The sequence below is a fragment of the Lissotriton vulgaris genome, chromosome 5, assembly GCF_964263255.1.
Source record: "Lissotriton vulgaris chromosome 5, aLisVul1.2, whole genome shotgun sequence".
NCBI classification, from domain to species: Eukaryota; Metazoa; Chordata; class Amphibia; order Caudata; family Salamandridae; genus Lissotriton; species Lissotriton vulgaris.
The window spans coordinates 784,426,060-784,447,205 of record NC_141693.1 but is presented as its reverse complement, the minus strand read 5'-3'; the positions used below and the strand labels follow the sequence as shown (position 1 = coordinate 784,447,205).

General features: G+C 45.5%; 1 protein-coding gene across 2 annotated transcripts in view; it reads left to right on the top strand.

Annotated features, from left to right (window-relative positions):
* Positions 1-9,490: 9,490 nt before the first annotated feature.
* Positions 9,491-21,146, top strand: part of ADAMTS14 (ADAM metallopeptidase with thrombospondin type 1 motif 14) — a 508,740-nt gene continuing 497,084 nt past the window's right edge. Inside the window, exons 1-2 of one of the 2 annotated variants that reach the window (XM_086922254.1) lie at positions 9,491-9,841; positions 11,254-11,654. In XM_086922254.1, coding sequence (XP_086778380.1) covers positions 9,754-9,841; positions 11,254-11,654 — 489 coding nt within the window. In that variant the 5' untranslated portion in view covers positions 9,491-9,753. The remainder of the gene's footprint in view (positions 9,842-11,253; positions 11,655-21,146) is intronic. The other variant, XM_086922255.1, reaches the window with a different exon arrangement.

Here is a 21,146-nt window from a genome sequence, read left to right as displayed (position 1 = left end):
GAAAGGTTTAAAAAGTCACAGAATATTGACATTGCTGCAACATGAAAAAAGATCACCTGATTTTGTAGGTGTGTTCTTTGTTCGCAGAAGTTGTATTTGTCACATTATAGTTGAAGCAAATAGCACAACCCCGCCTGGCAACGGCTCAGAACACGAGGGAAGCACCGCTCTCTCAGTCGGTACTCCTTCAGCACCTCAGATGGTGGTGAAGGAGTACCGACTGAGAGAGCGGTGCTTCCCTCGTGTCCTGAGCCGTTGCCAACCATGCCTCATGACGAGCGGAGCTCGTCATGAGCATCAAAGGGGTTAAAAAGGGGCTGCTGTGCAGTTTGTTTATGCTGCTCACTTTTGGCTTGAAAATCATGTACGGTAGAATATCCCCGCATGCACGGGGGCATGCATGGAGCACAGGCTGTACAACGTTTTGCTCCATGTTCCTCAGGTTAAGCAAAGCAGTAACAGACACGGATTCCTCCTCCTAACCAGCTCTCACCCTCTGAGTCATGTAAACAGGATTTCTGTCGCTGGCATAAATTGCATTGGAGTCAATGCCAATGACTTTTCCTGATTGAACCTACATTTTCGATTACCGAGTGTCTGAATTAAGTACATTGCTGTCTACCTTTCTTTTTCCAGTGGCACTATTACACCACTACTAGGTTCCCCTGCATGACAGTGCAGATGTCTCTCTGCAGACCTCTTGAGGACAGTCAGCATTCAGCTCTGCCCTCGTCAACTTCACTCAGCACTGTCTGTCTGTCTGCTGCTGCAGGTCTCTCCTACCTTTGTAAAACGCAGCCCAAACCGTCCAACTCCCGACTCCACACCGAAGACCCTGCTCTCCTCTCCTGGCCAGAGAGCACGTATGGCGTGCATGCTGCGCAGCGTCACCATCACTGCAGAGCGGGGGCTGGCCAAAATGATTCCAGGGCCGTCATTGGTAGCACTTTCGCGCGCTACCAGATTGATGGCCCTGGGAGTCTGGGACCCACATAATTAAAGGCCTTAGGCCTTGCCCGCGCACTGCGAACTGCGCACGGCACCACCACCACCACTAAGCTAAGTGGTGGGGTGCATGCGTGCACGGTGACAGAGTTCCCTAACTGCCTGCGCCGCACGAGTGCGCGCAGCGCTTTTCATCATCACGTGACATCGGGCAATACATTTATTGTCGGGTAGGTAGGGCCCCCTGCGTTTGGAATATATGGATTGATTTCTTGGGCCGGCAGCGGGCCTCCTGAGAGCGAGGCCCTGGGCAGCTGCCCATACCGCCCATGCCTAGGACTGGCCCTGGGTCAAGGGAGTTTCCTGGTGGCTGGGCTGCAGCGCGACGAGGTCTGTGGCAGGAGGTCCTGTTTTCAGTTAAGTGTTTTATTATAATATATTTTAATTTATATTTGCGTGAGCCCATTAATCTTGATACATTTTTATTTTGTTTCAGCGCTCCCCCCCCTTCCTGTTGATGACAGCCACCACTGTTCAGCAAGCCAAGAGTGGTAATCGGAATCGTGAAATTCTTTTCCAATATAAACCAAGAAAGAGGTCACATTTCCTGTCATTATCAAAGATGATCCAGAGGCAAGCCAGTAGCAAGGCCTCAGAGACGTTTTGCATAAACAAGATCACCAAGCAGAGTCAGAAAGAACTCTACTCTCCAGATTAGTAAGTTCCACCAGTGGTTACAATGCATCCTTCTACTTGAAACCAGCTCTTCGATTTGATACCACCAAAAAGCTGAATATTGGCGACAAGTGGACTGCCGGGATAGAGACATCTGATGAGTTCATCAATGCGATTGAAGAAGCAGATAAAAAAAAGATTATCAAGTACCTTAAGAATCTTGTTGGTGAAGGTGTAAAAAGGTCATCAAAACAATGATGTGAGCTGATGAAATTACAAACAGTCAAATTAAAGCAGCCTTGAATCTCAAGTTCAATCCAATGCCAAATGTAGGTTACAAAAGGTACATCTTTAGTCAAGAACGATAGAAAGCTGGTGAGACCATCGACAAATTTGTTGAAAGACTGGATACGCTCATCAAACAATGTAAGTTAAATGAATTTAATGATGAGGAAGCTATACCCCTCAGAGAGATTGTCGGATGCTTTATCAGATTTGTTCTGATGATGAATGCTGAGAGAAATGCTTGTCTGGAGCGAGTTCTCATGGCTGCCGGAGCTGAAGAGTGTTCTGAGAGACAAGCTGTTGACATGGAGGTCAGAGGTGCCCAGAGTGAATGTTAGAAATTGGCTTTCTGGTTGGCAGAAGGATGCACCCTGTCCAAGCAGGAATTACAATCCTAGTCAGGGTAAGTGTAGTACACATCAAACGTTTACCTGTGCTCACCCCCTGGTAGCTTGCCACAGAGCAGTAATGCTAAACTGAAGAGGCAATGTGTAAAGTATTTATACAAAGATGCACAGTAACACAGTGGAAAAACACCAAAAATATACTCGACACCAGTTTAGAAGCATAGCCAATATTTATCTGAGTACAAAAAGGTCAAAATGACAAAAATACAACATACGGAAGTCAAGATATGAATTGTGCAAGATTCAATCAAAATGCAGTGCTAATAAGTCATTTGCTCCTACTGGGGCTATATGGCCATGCTTGACTGGGACAATTCCTAAAGTTCCGTCCGAACCCAGTGGAGTGTGGGCTGGATACAGGAGTCACGCAGACCCTCTGTCAATACCTTGGATGCATCGAGGCTTAGGGATGATGCATTGAAATACGGAGGTGATGCATCGCTGTTGCAGGTGATGTGTCAGTTCTGAAATCGGGCAAAGTTGTTGATGCACCAATGTCAAGAGCACTCTGCATTGGTTCCTAGGCATCAATGTCAAACTGCTGGACTGAAGGCTATCCATCAATTATAAGCCACGCCAGGCCAGGGATGCATTGGAGTTGGGACGGTTCATCTCAGACGTCAGGGAGGCATAGTCCGAGGCTCACTCAGCAGCGGTGATTCATAGATGCTGCATCAGCAAAGTCAGGCTGCGTTGTTAGTTGAGGTTTCTGTGTCGCTCACTCAGCAAAAGTTGTCCACAGCTTCGGTTGAGGTAGTGGCAATGCGTCGGTTATGCAGAGACTGCACCAGTTCTGAACAACACTTCGGTGTTAATGCATTGGTTTCTTGGGTTGCAGCACCAAACACTCAATTCCAAGGGCCCAGAACTGGATTTGGCACCATTTGGAGAGCAGGACTCACAGCAGAGGAGCTCAGGTGGTGGTAGCAAGATTAAGGTGAAGTATTTGATATTCTTGAGACTTGAGAAACAGAAGGTAAGCACAAACAAGCTCTTGGAGAAAGTTTAGGGATGCAGGATGTAGAGAAGAAAGTCCAGTCATCTCACTCCCAAACAAGAAGCAGTAGGCAGCACACCAACACAGCAAAGCAAGCAGCAAAGTGACAGTCCCTCTTGGCAGCACAGCAGCTCTTCTTCCTGGCAGAATGTCCTCAATCCAGAAGTGTTATGAGTATTTGCTGTCAAAGGTCCAGTGCGTATACCCATTTTAGCCTTTGAAGAAGGGAGCCTTCAAAAAAAGGTCTTTGTAGTGCACAAGACCCAGCGCTTCCTGGTCTTGGCTCCAGACACACTAGAGGGGGATATGCAGCTCTCTATGTGGGGACAGGCACAGCCTCATTCAGGAGCAAGTGTCAGCTCCTCCCTCTCAATCTAGCTGAGGAAGACCCATCAGCCTGGTGAGGGGCCATCAGGATATGCAGGGCACACCTCAGCTCCCTTTATGTGTGACAAACTAGAGGTAATGCAGAAAGCCCAGCTTTCATTCAACCCAGGCGTGAATTCTAGAAATGGAAATGGCCCAGAATTGTTAAAGTAAGAAAATTCCAACTTTCAGACCTGCAATTTCAAAAACAAATTGCCTAAATGATGTGTTTTTAAATTATGAGTCCAGAGACACCAAACTTACTCTTTCTATATTTTCCTAATTGGAAGTTACTCTTGTAAAGTGTTACAAGGCAGCTCCAATGAAACCTGTGGGAGACATAGGTCTTGCTGTAGTAAAAAAAAACAAATGTAGCAGTTGTCCACTGCCAGGACTTGTAAAACTCAAAAGTGCATGTCCCACCTTTTAAATACACTCCACTTTTCCCATGAGGTCACCTAGGGCGTACCTTAGGGGTGATGTGTGTAATAAAAAGGGACGGCTTGGGCCTGGCAATAGGTAAACTTGCCAGGTCAACATGGCAGTTTAAGACTGCACACACAGGCTCTGAAGTGGCAGGCCTGAGATGGGTTTGAAGGGCTACTTATTTAGATAGCATTAGTGCTGGAGGCCCACTAGTAGTATTTGATTTACAAGCCCGGGGCACATGTAGTGCACTGTACTAGGGACGTATTAGTAATCAAATATGCCAATCATGGAGAAACCAAATACCATTACATTTTAGACACAGAGAACATTCACTTTAGCACTGGTCAGAAGTGAAAAAGTGCCCAAAGTCCTAAAAACAGCAACAACAAAGTTCAGCACACAGTCAAAACAGGAGGTCAGAAGTCAAAAAGACAGGGAAATCATGCCAAAAGATGCCAGGTCTAACAGTGAGTAAATGAATATGAAAATGAAGGCAAAGCACAGTGAATTGTTTTGCTTCATTTGTGGATCTTAGTTTTCACACAAATGTAAATTTTCTGCTATTGGGCAAATCTGCAAAGGCTGTGGAAAAGAGAACCATTTTGTAATGGTTTATAAGTCGAAAGAAAAAGTGAGTGTGTCGCGGGCTGAAGACAAAAGAGCTGCCAGAAGCAATGTTTGCGGCCATTGCCCATGAGGCCAAACTACCAAATGAGCTGAGTCAAATCGACACCAAATAAAGTTGATAAATATCTAAATCTTGGTCAAACAGTTTTCTGTATCAATATAAGTGAAGAAGATGGTTGTGCCATGTCAATGTTTACCTAAGCGAGATGTGCACATGTTGGACTGGATGTCTGCAAGGAAAAACACTGGTCTAAGAAAAGTCGACATGACAAAGCACGAAAGTCATTCAAACATTGTCCGAACATTACACTAAAGGTGAATGGCTGTTCAATGCCTTTCATTATTGAAAGTGGTGTGTCAATAAATATTATGTCTGAGGAGAAATATAATGAACTGTCTCCATTGCCCAAACTTACGCTATCAAAAAATAAACTGTATACGTGGGCTGCATCAACACCACTAAAATGCCAAGGTTCATTTGTAGCAACAATGAAGAATAAGCAAACAAAGATACAAGGGACCCACGTCTGGGCATACCTTCCCAACTTAGGGCAAACAAGGCAAACACAAGGAGATGACAGACGGAGCGCTGAAGTTGCTGAGGGCTGTTAGCCCGAAACCGGTCACAGGATGCTTTTTTCCCGTCCAGGGAAGACATAGCTTGGTAGGTCGGGCTGGACTGTTCCCATGAGGCACACAGTCAAGACTGGTTTGCATATAGCTGTGTCTGAACTGGGGTGGCGAAGTCAGCTAAAGAACGATGATGAATTAAACCCAGATCTGTGACTAGGGGTGAGTGTCTAAAAAGTTTCAGTGCTCCATCCATCATCTCCTTGTGTTTGCTCTGCTTGCCCTAAGTTGGCACTGTATGCCCAGACGTGGGTCCCTTGCTCACTTTTCCTCTGGATTCAAGCTAGCCTGGTTGATGAGGGCTGTTAGCCCGAAACCGGTCCCAGCATGCTTGTTTCTGGTCCAGGGAAGACATGACTTGGCAGTTTGGGCTGGACTGTTCCCATGAGGCAAAGGGTCAAGACTGATTTGCATATAGCTGTGTCTGAACTGGGGTGGGGGAAGTGAGCCAAAGAACGATGATAGATTCAACCCAGATCTGTGACTGGAGGTGAGTGTCTAAAATGTTTGATCACTCCGTCCATCATCTTCTTGTGTTTGCTATATTGGTTTTCAGAGTCACACAGAAGTAGCATGACAAAGCTTTCATGCAGGGTGTGTCAGTTGCTTGCTGATGCAGGTTTAACTTGAATGCTGAGAAATGTGAGTTCCATAAGACAAACTTCTTTGGCCATATATTTTCGGATGGGAGCATGATACCCGATCCAGCTAAAGTGCAAGAGCTGTCAACTGCCAGTCCCCACAAGATGTTTCCATGTTACATTCATTCCTTGGCATGGCCAGCTACTGCTCTACATACATATGAGACATTGGCAGATTCAGTGCTCGACTAGGAGACTTGACGAAAAAAAAAAATTATTTTCTCTGGTCACATGAATTTTAGCAAAGCTTCCAGTAAATCAAACGAAATGGCATACTTTGATAAAAGCGTCATGCTGAGGTTGCTGTTAAAGCTAGCCCTGTTGGGTTGAGTGCCATCCTTGCCCAGCACACGGGACACCCAAATGCTCGAAGAAGTATTGTGGCATATGCAACTCGAAGTTTGCCTCAAACTGAACGTGCTTATTCACAACCTTCGAAAGAAAGCTTGAGCAGTGGTGTGGGCTTCTGAACATTTACATGTATTCTTGTATGGGGAGCCTCTCACACTTGTGACAGATCATCAAGCATTGTTGGCTATCTTTGGCAATTGAAAGGCAAAAATGCCTACTCTCATGGAATGTTGGGATCAGCAATTGCAAGAATACAACTACGCCATTGTTCATCGTCCACGGAAAAAAACCAGAACCCTGCCAACTACTTCTCAAGAGTGCCCCTACAGTGCACTGGAACCCATTCTAAGATGGCTGAAGCCTACATAAATTTCATAATGAAACCAAGCACCCCAGCTGCCATTTCTGTGGAATACATTGTCATGATAGTGATATGCAACAACTGAAAGACATTATTACAATAAGTCTTGGTACCAGCACCCTCGACCTATTTCCAGTGACAGTGAATATCAAAAGTTCAACAATGTCAAAGATGAACTGTCCATTACTCAGGAAGGTATTATTCTAACAGGTTCAAGAATTGTGATTCCGGAGAGTATAGGAGAACAGATAATTGTAGTGGCCCATGAAGGACATCGTGGAATTAGTGCCACCAAATTCGCTCTCAAAGATCGAGTCTGGTTTCCACATCTCAACGAGAGAGTTGAAAGAGAATTAAAGGCCTGTCATCTCTGTAACTGCCTGTCATCGAAAACCACTCAACACCCCTTAAACATGTCAGAGTTGCTTACGCATACATGGGAAAGAATTGCTGTTGACTTCTCCAGTCCTCTTGACAAAGGATATCATTTGATGGTGATCATTGATGAATACTCCTGTTTTCCTTTGACAGACGATCTCTCATCTATCACTCAAGAATTTGTTCTTGAGAGATTAGACAGCATCTTTGCAACCTGGGGCGTTCCTGCAATCTTAAAGTCGGACAACAGCCCACTGTTCAACAGTCGAGAATACAGAGATTTTCTGTCATCTTAATTTGAAGCATCAGATGACCACACCTCTTTGGCCAATGGCCTTGTCGAACATTTCATGAGTACTCTTAACTAACCCGGCCAGTGTGCTATAGTAGAAAGGCTCGACCTTAAGTCTGTTTTACATTCAACTCTTCCAGCTTACCATTTTGACCCCTCTCTCTATCACAGCTGAAAGCCCTGCAATCGTGATGTTCTGGAGAGCAATGACGAGCAAGATATCTAAATGGACCAACAGAAAGATCAACTACTGAGGAAGAGACCAATGTGAAAGCTTGGATCATAAGAGGAAAATGAAGGCCTAAGCAGACAAGCATCAAAATGCAAAAGGCTTTACGTTCACTAGAGGAGATCGAGTGCTTGTTCGTCAGCATAGATAATTAAAGTTTGATGGTCCTTTCCATGCTGAACCATTTCATGTTGTGACCAGCAAAGGGCCCTTGGTGACTGCACAATGTCCTGGGAAGTCCATTACGCGAGTTTCTCGCATTTCCGACATGTGGCTCATTGCTCATCAGGCACTGATGTCAATGTAGAGACTGGGTCTGGAAAGACACATGAAGATCCCCTGACTACTGCTGTTTTTACATCACCAACGCAGATCATGGACACTTCTACTGCCTGTCCCCAGTTTCCGAAGACACTGTGGGGATGTGTGATCAAAGCTCCATGAAGACTCACTAACGAGCTATGATTGTATATATATTTGTAAAAAAAAAATCATTGTTATTTAACAGAGAGGTAAATGTAGCATTGTGTAAGTTTGTAATGATGGAACCCTTGTGGCCCCTGATGGACTCAGTAGAACTTTAGAGCATAGTTTATTTATTTTTATTTTATTTGCAGAGTTTTATATAGAGCTGGCTAGACCCGGAGGTATCCGAGCGCTTTACATGAGGATCAGCGAGTTACAAGTTACAAAAAAATGACTTCAGTTACAGGAGCCAAGTATAACATAGGAGAAAAAAAACTGTGATTAAACAATAGCATGAGTTATTAGCACCTAGCATATCAAGGCACACGTCCAATGGGGTAAGGAAGGTAGAGGGGGAATGGTAAAAAGGGGTAAGGAATGCCTATCAAGTCAGGCAGATCGTCAAGGGGGAAAGTACTTCAGGGGAACAAAACAGTCAAAGTGAAAGAACAAACAGACGGGCTGGGGACAGACAATCCCAACATATCACGTGTATTGGTGAAAGTATAGGAAGGGAGGGGTGTTGGAGACCTGAAGTGAATGCAGGTTTAGAATGTTGAATTTGTGGTCACATACAGAATAAAAGAATGTTATACTAAGCTCAGTGTGTGGCATAGTCTTTGGCGAGTATCCAGGCTGGGGAAGATGCTGTAGGCTCTCATCACCCAGGTATAAAGAGTTTGTGCCTACACACTGGAAATCCTAAGGTCCCTGGTCTGTATGGGGAGCTCCCAAAAAGGATAAACAGTGCGAATAGTGCGTTGTGGGACATATATGGTGCCGCCGGCTTACAAATATTTATAAATTGTGGCTACAGCGACAAACCTATCTCTGGTCAGCACTGAGCAGAATTTTGTATGAATCAATATTAGGTTTGCAGTCATATGCACCCATTTAATTTGTTTTTGAGAACCTAATACAAGGCATCCCGAGAGCGTGGCAGCTGCAGTCCCTTTGCAAGTTTATCCACCTAATTATTTAAGTCACTACTTGTGTTTTTTTTTACCACCTGTGTACTGAACTTCTGACAGACTGCACCATCATGCTATCCTATCGCTTCCCTCTTCCCCCTACGCCACTCCCGCCTCTCTTCGCTGCCCTGAAGTTATTACAACAGAGGCCCGAGGGTGTGACTGCACCTTATCGAGTGTCACTCTGATGATGTCACTATGCTCATGCATCTCTAGGCAGACCCCCTTAACGCCCCCCTCCCACGGGCCGCCTGCCCTCCCTCTCTCAGCTGCAGCCTTCTCCCCTCCCTCGCTCCCCCTTCACGCCTCCCTTCCTTTTCGTCTTCCTAAATGGATGGGACTTGCTTCAGTTAGGCACAGTTCACCGGGGGCCAAAAAGTCTGCCACTCAGAGCCCGTCTCGGTCTCTCTGGCTCCCTCCACCCTTTCTGTGTGCCTCCCCTGATCTGTCAGCCTGCTGCACTCCAACGGGAGCTGCGGGGGGAGAGAGCAGATTGTAAAACGCCTGGCTGCATGCACAGAGCCCTGAAAGATCGCTTTATCATCCTCTCTCTGTGCAACAGCTAACGAGGATCAAGGCAGGGGAAAGGAGCCAGGGAAAGGAAAACTTTTACTCTTCGACCTTCGCTGACATAACTTTTCTGCTGACTTGGTTACTTGACTTAGGAAGTTCAGGACCCTTTTTTCGCCCCAGAGCAACATCTCATGGATTTTACCCACATGTATGGAATGTGTTCTTGCTTTTTCGCTCTGAGCTGCTGGCTGGCTGCTGCAGCTGCAACTAGGATTGAAGGTATGAATTCATACAAATATGTTCATTCATTTCAGCGCTGTCCACTGCTTGGTATCAGGTAGTGAAACCAAATGAAATGCTCCAATGCTGCTTGTTAAGTAAATGAATTAACCAGCATTGTTTTTCATGGGTCCTTTTAACAGTATTGCCAGGAGAACATTTTATATTCTAAGATACTGTGTGAAATTTTATTTTTTTAAACAAACACCCGGACTGTGTTAGGGACCTATCTTTGCAGATCTTCTTTGCATCTTTTTGAACAGAGTTCTCGAAAGCAACAGAAGCTAAATTATTTGTTCTCCCATTTGCAAGCCCCCGCTGGTTTTGGTGCTTAAAATACAAATGCGCGTTTTTTGTACTCCAGGAAATATGAGATGCACAGCTCCATGGGACTCTGTAAAGCAGGCTCTCCCAGTCAATAGCTGCCCTGTTGAACCGTTATACTAGTGGAGGTGAGGGGTCAGGGGGCAGAGGTATGGATGCCAACTAGTGTTGGGTTATTTGTTGCCCAGGGTACAGTGCAGCCTCAAGTCTGTTTCATTTTCTCTTTGCGGTAAGGGGAAGCCAATCTGATGGCACTGCATTTGTTTTGTTTCTGTGTCTGATGGTGGTGATGTCTATTACATTGTGAGAGAAGAAATGTTACCTCACACAGTTATGCCATGGTGCAAGTGATGGAATGCCAGTCAATGGTAACTTGTTTCGAAATGCATTTTTTGCTCACTACTCTTCTGGTTTTGGAGTGACCCAAACTGATAACCAACATACAATGTTATCATATTTGACCTGCAAGTGGTAAACCTCTGTGCAGTTCCCATTATTTCATCTTTACTTCCAGATCAGCAGAGCATTTCCTGCTTGTCTAGCACGATATGGTGTAGGCTGTCAGAAGGTGTCTTTGTCAATGCAGTTTTGTGGTAAATGAGTATCTAGGCGGTGACAGACAAAGAAATGGACTGTCATGCTACTGCTTTGCCTGTAAGCTTTTAGCGTCACTTGTGTTGTACTCTTCACCATTTTGACTGGACAGGCGTAGGCGACAGCAACACCAAATGTATTATTGCTATTCTGGAGGCTGTTAGGGTGATTAAGGCAGCCATTAAACTGCAACTGGGGCAGGCGCTGGATTCAGTGAATAAGAGTCTAGAGCAATGGACTGTATGGTGTGGTCTATGCAGGTAACTGTAACGATGCAGAGGATAATGAAGTATGGGTTGAATACCATGTTCTGTGAGGCTTGTGTTTAAATGGAAAAATGTGGTACGGGGAAAGAAAAAACAACGCTGTTGAAAAGTTGTGGGAAATTGATTATCAGTAAAATTGATGATACTCTTGGAAAAACAACTTTACCTGATGTTCATTGTTTCAGTTCATGGACATTTCCTCATAAAATCTATATTTGTCTTCTACAGTGGATCGTTTTGCAAAGCTGGGTGAATATGGTGTGATTGTCCCATTCAGTACGGATTCCCGCGGCCGGTATCTCTCCCACGTGGTCTCAGCAGGAGAAAGCTTCAAGGAGAAGCACGCCTCAAAGCACCCTTGGCAGAGGGTTGCCCGGAGCGTCCCCAACCTGGCTGGATCCCACAGTGACGACAAAGGCAGTGTCTACTTTAACGTCACCGTATTTGGAAAGGAGTTGCATCTTCGCCTCAAACCCAATAGTCGGCTGGTGGCTCCCAGAGCTTTGGCTGAGTGGCAAGAGGATTTCCAAGAGCTCTTCCAGGAGCCAGTCCGCCGGGAGTGTGTGTTCACTGGGGATATATCCGACATGCCTGGAGCGCGTGTGGCCATCAGCAACTGCGACGGGCTGGTAAGACTCCATGGTCACTGGCTTTCTCATGAGTAGAATGCGCCTGCTCCAGAGATCTCTAGAGAGACTCAAGAAGGATAGGTTTGACCCCTTGGGACTGTTTACTGTTTCTGAATTTGAGTACCACTGAATTGGTTGAAACTAACATCACTTCTTTACTGAGCCACTCATCACCTCAAGTTACAATTACTAATAATATAAATAGTAGTAAGAGTCATAACAATAGAGTTATTAATAGTACTAGCAGCAGTAGTTGTAGTAGTTTCTGAAATAGAAGTATTAATAGTAGAAATAATAGTAGTTGTATGTGTAGGAGTGTTACCAGTTGTAGAACTTGTAGTTGTAACAAAAGTACTGGATGCAGTAGCAGTAATAGTCATAGTAATATTGGTTGTCAGTTGTAGAAGAGTTAGAGGGAGTAATAGTAGCAGCACTCTTCACTACTGTAGCTGTAGTGGTTGTGTCCGTAGGAGTAGAATCCGTTATCAGTAGGAGCTGCAACCGTAGCATCATTTGTAATACCAGTGGTTGCAACTGCTGTAGCAAAAGTAATAATAGAAGTCAGAACAGGAGTAGTAGTGATAGGAGTTGCAGTAGTATAGTTATGTCACATAAAGTTACTTCTTCATGTGATTTCACCGATTAATATCATGGAACGTAGCACCCTATTCATTCACTTTAAGACACTTTTTTTGTCTTGTTGTCCTGAGAATATTCTAAATGATACTACATATAACTAAAGATATGGAGAGAGTCTCTAGGCGTGGTTTGAGCGATCAGGGGAATCTCTGCAACGACGTGATCTTGGTTCAGAAGCGGTCCTCGCGCCGTGCTCACGGTCACCACCTGTACTGGGCAGTCCTCGCGCCGTGATCACGATCGCCACCTGTACTAGGCTGTCCTCGCTCCATGCTCACGTCATCACCTGCAGTGGGCTGTCCTCGCGCCATGCTCACGGTCATCACCTGTGACTGGGCTGTCCTCGCGCCGTGCTCACGGTCATCACCTGTACTGGGCTGTCCTCGGGCCATGCTCACGGTCATCACCTGTACTGGGCTGTCCTCGCGCCGTGCTCACGGTCACCACCTGTACTGGGCAGTCCTAGGGGGGAAGAAAGGGCTGGGAGGGAAGTCAATGAGCCCAATGTTCCACCCGTCCAAAAGCGCAGGCTGCCCCTCGACGTGCCTGACAAGTATATTAATTTATGTATTTTTAAACTGGCCCTCTGGCTCCAGGCCGAGGCCCGCCAACTGCCCAAAATACCCACACTTGTCCCTTGCTGTATAGCCCGGTTATTTCTGGCGCAGAAGGAAACGCAGAAGTGTAGGATGGTGTTTTCCGCGCGCCTGTCTGGGCTGCTTGGCTGCCTGTTGCCAGCTCTGTTCTTGGAAGTCCCGTTGTCCTTTGGCTCAGACTGTGAGACGCGCCTCCGGTGCAAGGCACCCCCTGACCCAGAGGGGCTGTCTCTGGATGACGTCGGATTTAAAGAGCCACTGCAGAGTGTGGGCTTCGGTAGGTGCTCAGCTTGTCGTGAGTTACATTTATTTGTTCAGTTGCGATGTACATGTGATCTCGACTGGTCGTGGTTTCTGATCTTCTAAGTACCTCGAATCAGAGCCCGTAAAATGAAATAAACAATACGTATTGAAGATGCTCTAAACTGAATTGTTTTACTTCCTGGTTGCCAGTTTCCCATGTGATCCCACATAACCTGTATTGTTTAAGAGTTGATTCACTGCATGATGAGATTTGGCTGCTAGTCGAATGGGAGCTTTTTAGCACCCTGTGGTCCACAGAGGAATTTGAATTCATACCAGTTCTGAATTGGCCAAACAAATTAAATTTTCTCCATTGCACATTAATGTTTAGGTCAATCTGGATACCTTCGTCAAAAATCTGGACTCGTTACAGGGCGGTCACAACCCCCTAATTGGCTGTACCACCTACCAACGTCAAATGTCAATGCCGGTGAAGGCTAGGTGTACCCAGTGTCGGATTGGGTCAAAAAATAGCTCCGGCCACCAAAATAAAAGTGGCCCACATTAGCGAACCATTTAGTTAAAAAAAAGTGGTAATATTAGGGAAATCAATAGTAAAAATTGCCGACCTGGCCATAAAACCGACCCAAACCTGCAAAGAATGGCTCACATGGTGATCTGTCAGACCAACCAATCGGGCACTGCCTGATTGCCCTATATACAAGCCCGTCCCTGGGTGTACCAAGGGACCCATCAGGTTGAGTGACTGCTTGGTTCAAGAACATTGAACAGATGTGATTCAGAAAAGGGGGTGGTGATGAACAGAGTGTCTGAATTAAGCAGACCACTCTTACCCAGTCCAAAGATCAGGGCTTGATCCATCACCGTTATTTATCTCACTGCACCATCCCAGCTCAGAACATGGCTATATGCAAATCAGTCTGTCCCTGGCCCAGTGCATCATGGGAACAGAGCAGACTAAACTACCAAGCCAATTCTTCACCAGAAAGGAGACAAGCTACCGGGGACCGGTTTCTGGCATTTCAGCCGTCTTCGGCCCGGCTTGCTTGAATCCTGATGGTGCAGTGAGAAAGGGACTCATGTCTGAGTATACCCTGCCACACCTGTAGTGGCCAAAAACGATTCAGAAAAGGGGGTGGTGATGAACAGAGTGTCTGAATTAAGCAGACCACTCTTACCCAGTCCAAAGATCAGGGCTTGATCCATCACCGTTATTTATCTCACTGCACCATCCCAGCTCAGAACATGGCTATATGCAAATCAGTCTGTCCCTGGCCCAATGCATCATGGGAACAGAGCAGACTAAACTACCAAGCCAATTCTTCACCAGAAAGGAGACAAGCTACCGGGGACCGGTTTCTGGCATTTCAGCCGTCTTCGCCCCGGCTTGCTTGAATCCTGATGGTGCAGTGAGAAAGGGACTCATGTCTGAGTATACCCTGCCACACCTATAGTGGCCAAAAACGATTCAGAAAAGGGGGTGGTGATGAACAGAGTGTCTGAATTAAGCAGACCACTCTTACCCAGCCCAAAGATCAGGGCTTCATCCATCACCGTTATTTATCTCACTGCACCATCCCAGCTCAGAACATGGCTATATGCAAATCAGTCTGTCCCTGGCCCAGTGCATCATGGGAACAGAGCAGACTAAACTACCAAGCCAATTCTTCACCAGAAAGGAGACAAGCTACCGGGGACCGGTTTCTGGCATTTCAGCCGTCTTCGGCCCGGCTTGCTTGAATCCTGATGGTGCAGTGAGAAAGGGACTCATGTCTGAGTATACCCTGTCACACCTATAGTGGCCAAAAACGATTCAGAAAAGGGGGTGGTGATGAACAGAGTGTCTGAATTAAGCAGACCACTCTTACCCAGTCCAAAGATCAGGGCTTGTTCCATCACCGTTATTTATCTCACTGCACCATCCCAGCTCAGAACATGGCTATATGCAAATCAGTCTGTCCCTGGCCCAGTGCATCATGGGAACAGAGCAGACTAAACTACCAAGCCAATTCTTCACCAGAAAGGAGACAAGCTACCGGGGACCGGTTTCTGGCATTTCAGCCGTTTTCGGCCCGGCTTGCTTGAATCCTGATGGTGCAGTGAGAAAGGGACTCATGTCTGAGTATACCCTGCCACACCTATAGTGGCCAAAAACGATTCAGAAAAGGGGGTGGTGATGAACAGAGTGTCTGAATTAAGCAGACCACTCTTACCCAGTCCAAATATCAGGGCTTGATCCATCACTGTTATTTATCTCACTGCACCATCCCAGCTCAGAACATGGCTATATGCAAATCAGTCTGTCCCTGGCCCAGTGCATCATGGGAACAGAGCAGACTAAACTACCAAGCCAATTCTTCACCAGAAGGGAGACAAGCTACCGGGGACCGGTTTCTGGCATTTCAGCCGTCTTCGGCCCGGCTTGCTTGAATCCTGATGGTGCAGTGAGAAAGGGACTCATGTCTGAGTATACCCTGCCACACCTATAGTGGCCAAAAACGATTCAGAAAAGGGGGTGGTGATGAACAGAGTGTCTGAATTAAGCAGACCACTCTTACCCAGTCCAAAGATCAGGGCTTGATCCATCACCGAGATTTGGCTTGGTAGTTTAGTTTGCCCTGTTCCCATCATGCACTGGGACAGGAACAGACTAATATGCATGTAGCCAGGTTCTGAGCTGGGATGGTGCAGTGAGGTAAAAAACGGTGATGGATCAAGCCCTGATCTTTGGACTGGGTAAGAGTGGTCTGCTTAATTCAGACACTCTGTTCATCACCACCCCCTTTTCTGAATCATTTTGTCCACCATAAGCGTGGAAGGGTATACTCAGATGTGAGTCCCTTGCTCATTGCACCATCAGGATTCAAGCAAGCCGGGCCGACGACGGCTGAAATGCCAGAAACCGGTCCCCGGTAGCTTGTTTCCTTCCCAGTATAAGAATTGGCTTGGTAGTTTAGTTTGCCCTGTTCCCATCATGCACTGGGACAGGAACAGACTAATATGCATGTAGCCAGGTTCTGAGCTGGGATGGTGCAGTGAGCTAAAAAACGGTGATGGATCAAGCCCTGATCTTTGGACTGGGTAAGAGTGGTCTGCTTAATTCAGACACTCTGTTCATCACCACCCCCTTTTCTGAATCATTTTGTCCACCATAAGCGTGGAAGGGTATACTCAGATGTGAGTCACTTGCTCATTGCACCATCAGGATTCAAGCAAGCCGGGCCGACGACGGCTGAAATGCCAGAAACCGGTCCCCGGTAGCTTGTTTCCTTCCCAGTATAAGAATTGGCTTGGTAGTTTAGTTTGCCCTGTTCCCATCATGCACTGGGACAGGAACAGACTAATATACATGTAGCCAGGTTCTGAGCTGGGATGGTGCAGTGAGCTAAAAAATGGTGATGGATCAAGCCCTGATCTTTGGACTGGGTAAGAGTGGTCTGCTTAATTCAGACACTCTGTTCATCACCACCCCCTTTTCTGAATCATTTTGTCCACCATAAGCGTGGAAGGGTATACTCAGATGTGAGTCCCTTGCTCATTGCACCATCAGGATTCAAGCAAGCCGGGCCGACGACGGCTGAAATGCCAGAAACCGGTCCTCGGTAGCTTGTTTCCTTCCCAGTATAAGAATTGGCTTGGTAGTTTAGTTTGCCCTGTTCCCATCATGCACTGGGACAGGAACAGACTAATATGCATGTAGCCAGGTTCTGAGCTGGGATGGTGCAGTGAGCTAAAAAACGGTGATGGATCAAGCCCTGATCTTTGGACTGGGTAAGAGTGATCTGCTTAATTCAGACACTCTGTTCATCACCACCCCCTTTTCTGAATCATTGAACAGATGTAGCACGGACTTTCATCTTCGTGACTAAGACCAATCAACAACTTTTCACTCTATTTTGGCAGACTGAGGCTGACTGTACAAGCTGTAAAATCAGCAGTGTGAACTCCACCGGTTTGCATAACTATTCACTCAATCGCTCCACTATTGCTCAATCTCTCATTCATTGACTTTCAGGCACTCACAAATCAGATCTGCTTACTCATTCGCTCACTCACTTATTTCCTTGCTCACTCGCTCTTTCTATCATTCTCCCACCCAATCATTTCCTTCCTCTCTGTTTTTCCCCTCATGCATTTAGATATTTACTCACTGATTCAATCACTCACTCCCTTGCTTGATCACTCACTCATTCCCTAACTCACTTTCTACTCACTTTGAAACATGGCGGAGTTCTTCGAAAAACATTTCAATGGGGAGTTTGAGCCAGTGCTCTCTTTTTTTCCATATTGTGCCTATGTTTTATTAGGTCTATCGTTAGCGAAGACCTTTTGATTTTAGTAGAATTTGATATATATATATATATATATATATATATATATATATATATATATATATATATATATATATATATATATATATATATATATACTTACTTATAGGGGATTTCCTTAATCCTCCTCCTCCATTAGTCTGTTGCTGTGTCATTCACATGTATTCATATGCCCATTCTAGCATGCAGCATGGGGCAATGGGTCAGCCCGTGTCAGCCATTGGCTTACTTCACTGTGATGGGATTTCTGCTCTTTTACAAGGAATGCATATGCATAAAAAAGTAGTTCCTCTTAGTACCAGTAACAACTATAACAATGGGTGCTTTCAAGACCCAAATTAATTTTGATTTTATCCAACTTCTAATTTTTATGAATATGGGGATGGCACAGATCCTCCAACAATAAACTTGGACAAAAACCATGGCAAAACAAACAAACTCTGGCAAAGCCAAAAGGTTGGCTGCAAACACCAGACCTATTGGTTTTGTGCATGCTCATTACATTTTTAATGTTGAGAGGCAGCTCACCAGTCAGGGTTGCATCATTTTTACATTCAGGTATTCCCGTAAGAGGCTGTAGCAAGTCCCCTCCTGTGTTCTTTTTCAGTTCCCTCTTCGGTATGTAGTGGCTCTGGATCAGTCGCCTGAAGCAGCCAGTAAATGTAATGTGCTTGAAATCACACTGTGTGGCAAATGGCTGAGTCAGGATCTGGTCTCATGACTTGTGTGACCGAAAAGCCACTTGTGGAAATCAGAGAACACACTTCCTCTCTTGGAGGAGTGAAAGCATTACAAATGCATAATAAATTCAAAACTAGGGTAAACGAAGCAGATAAAATGTAGACACATTGGTCATAGGCTGATCCTACAACATTCGCTTTGACTCATGGTGGAATGGTAAAATACTCACTGGGCCAGAACCGGACTTGGAATTCCTAGCTGGAACTAAAGCCTGAGTTGGAACTGAATAGCACTCAACCATGTCAGCTTATCAGAAGCACCCTGCTGTTTGCAAATACCACATTTCCCAAAAAGACCTGTGCCCCCAGACTTAAACCCAGGACCCTAAAACGCTGTACTGGCGTAGCACAATATGCCAAGTTGCAAATAATGCAGCACATCGAGCTAAACAGGAGTTAAAAACTGATCAGCTAGATGTGTTTCCCTCAGCCACACTTGATGTTGTCAGGCACCCACGTGCTTTGCGGCCCAAGAAACGTCACAGACCAGCCTATAATGTTCAAGTGTAGTGCTAGACGTCGAAAGCAGGCTGCGCTGTGCAGCCACTAGAAGAATGTTATGATAACGCCACCACAAGAAATATGCACAGCATTCCTTTTCAGCGGCGTACATCGAAAGGGGCATATTAAAAAGAAAGGACTGTGCAATTCCGAATTCTGCGCATTAAATTAAATCTGAGCTGCTTTGAATACATACAAGCCATGCTGGTAGACTCTCCAATTCATCCCTGGAAGGGCAAGGATGTTGCACGCCGTTGTTATTAAATAGACACGATTCCTACCAATGGTTACAACACATTTGGGACGGGTGCAACTTGCCTGGCTAAATCACAAGCGTTAATTGATTCAAAGAGTCCAAAATTGTAGTAGCGGCGCTGTGCAGCTGAGCGAAGTGATACTCAGGAAATTACCACACCTGTTGGCCAAGAGTGAGCGCCCAGTTCAGAGCAGGTACTCACATCCGGACATGGGAACAGCGCATGGCTACATTAACATGGGCAGCTTAAAATACATAAGAGCTGGCTTCTGCTGTCAGTGAAGTTGTACAGGGCCGCCACAGGGCAAGGAAGTAGCCTGGAAAAATAAATACCCTTCGCTGTTTACCTCATTCCTGATGGCAGTGAGGTTACGGAGCCCTGCACTTGTTTGGTTTCTTCCCCGAAAGAAACATGAAAACAGTATGACCTGGCCATAAGGTATGACAGGGCGCTGGGCCGAATGTTCAAATTTCTCTGCAATGAACCTTTTTAGGTGCCTTTACAGTGAAACCAATTTGGTCACACAGTGAGAACCCAAAGTCCACAAATGAGATTAAGTAAGGGTTTATTACAAATTCAAAGACAAACTAATGTACACAAGCCTCAAGGATATATTGTAAATGTACAGAATAACTACTGGCAGACCGAGTACTCTGACAAAAGTTATTCCCCATGACATGAAGCATACAGAGAATTTGGTGATAGCAATACAGACAATAAGGAAGAGAATTTGGTGAATTGTATGTGATTTGCGGTCCTCTTGTCTAGGCATGAGTAAATCTAGGTTACCTAAACTAAACCTACTCTATATAGAACTGATTGAGGAAACCCTATTAAGATCCAATAAAGCAAGAAGGTGTCAGCATCGTGGAACTTCTGTAGAAGTTCTCAAACCTAAAAGTATTCCCTAGCTCAAAGCTACTCAATAGATGTATCGCAAAATAGGCCTGTACCTCTCTAAGTCTAACAACAGTCTGAATCTAGCTGAAGTGTGATCTCCAATTATACACTACAAAAGTACATTCCGGAATCTCATGTCACATGTTCAATTATTTTCCACATTCATACAGTAAAACTCGGCAACTACTCTTGAATCTCCTTTCCAGTAGAACGTCCTTGGATTCCTTATGTCTCCCAATTCCGTACACACAAAGAGCCCTCAGGTCTGTGCTCGCATCGTGCAAGGGTATGGGTGGGAACAACTATGCTAGGAGGGGGATGGTGGGGTAAGTCCCTTTTAAGGGTGGTTTCCCTCACACACCAGAAGTGTCATGTTTCGTATTAGTGATACCTCCTCGCATCACAAACCTAGTTGTGACATGGGCTACAACCCTCTCGCTGCGAAGAAGGAGCTCAGGGATGTCTCAGAGAAGAGGGGGACTTATAAAACCCAATGTGAGCGAAGTGTGTGGTGGAGGGAGTGCAGTGCTACCTAAACAGTGATTAAAACTAGCTACAAGGTTGGTCAAACACAGTTTATTATTGGTACCTGGTGCTAGGCTTAAAAGCAAGTAGTAGGTAGTGTAATTGCCAACGTTAGGGGCAGTTGCACTCGAAAGTGATCAACATGTTTTAGCCTATTGACCTATACAAGTGTCATGGCTTTCATCAGGATCTCTTAATATAGCTACTGCTACACGTGAGTGAAAAAATGTAAGTGAAAAATATAAATGGAGCGTCGGTGTGTATGTGAGTGATACTAAACCAGTGATCTGACAGTTCAGCATATTCCCTGGTAAGACCTGCAGAAGTCAGGTACTATACCACATCTGTCCTTGGCTGGTAGCCTTAGGTACATACGCCCATCCAACCTCTCAGTTCGAGCGTGGAGTCGACGGCTTCTGTCCAGCTCAAGCGTGGACTCGATGGTGCCTGTCCACTATACTGTTCAAATGTCTGCAACAATCTCTCATAATATGCATGAATCATCTCTTTAGGTTTCTGGGTCATTCAGTCAATCTTGACCCAGTCAATATCTTGAGGAGACACTTTAGACTTCAGCCATGTCATCACCTGGTTATAATTTTTCATTACTATGGGCAGTGGACCATTTGTCAATGGGTCCCTGACTGGCTCTCACTCGGGCTATTCTGTAGCTATTTTACAGGCTGTCCACAAATCACAGTGGACCACAATATCAAATAAAGTATTCAAATCAGTCCAC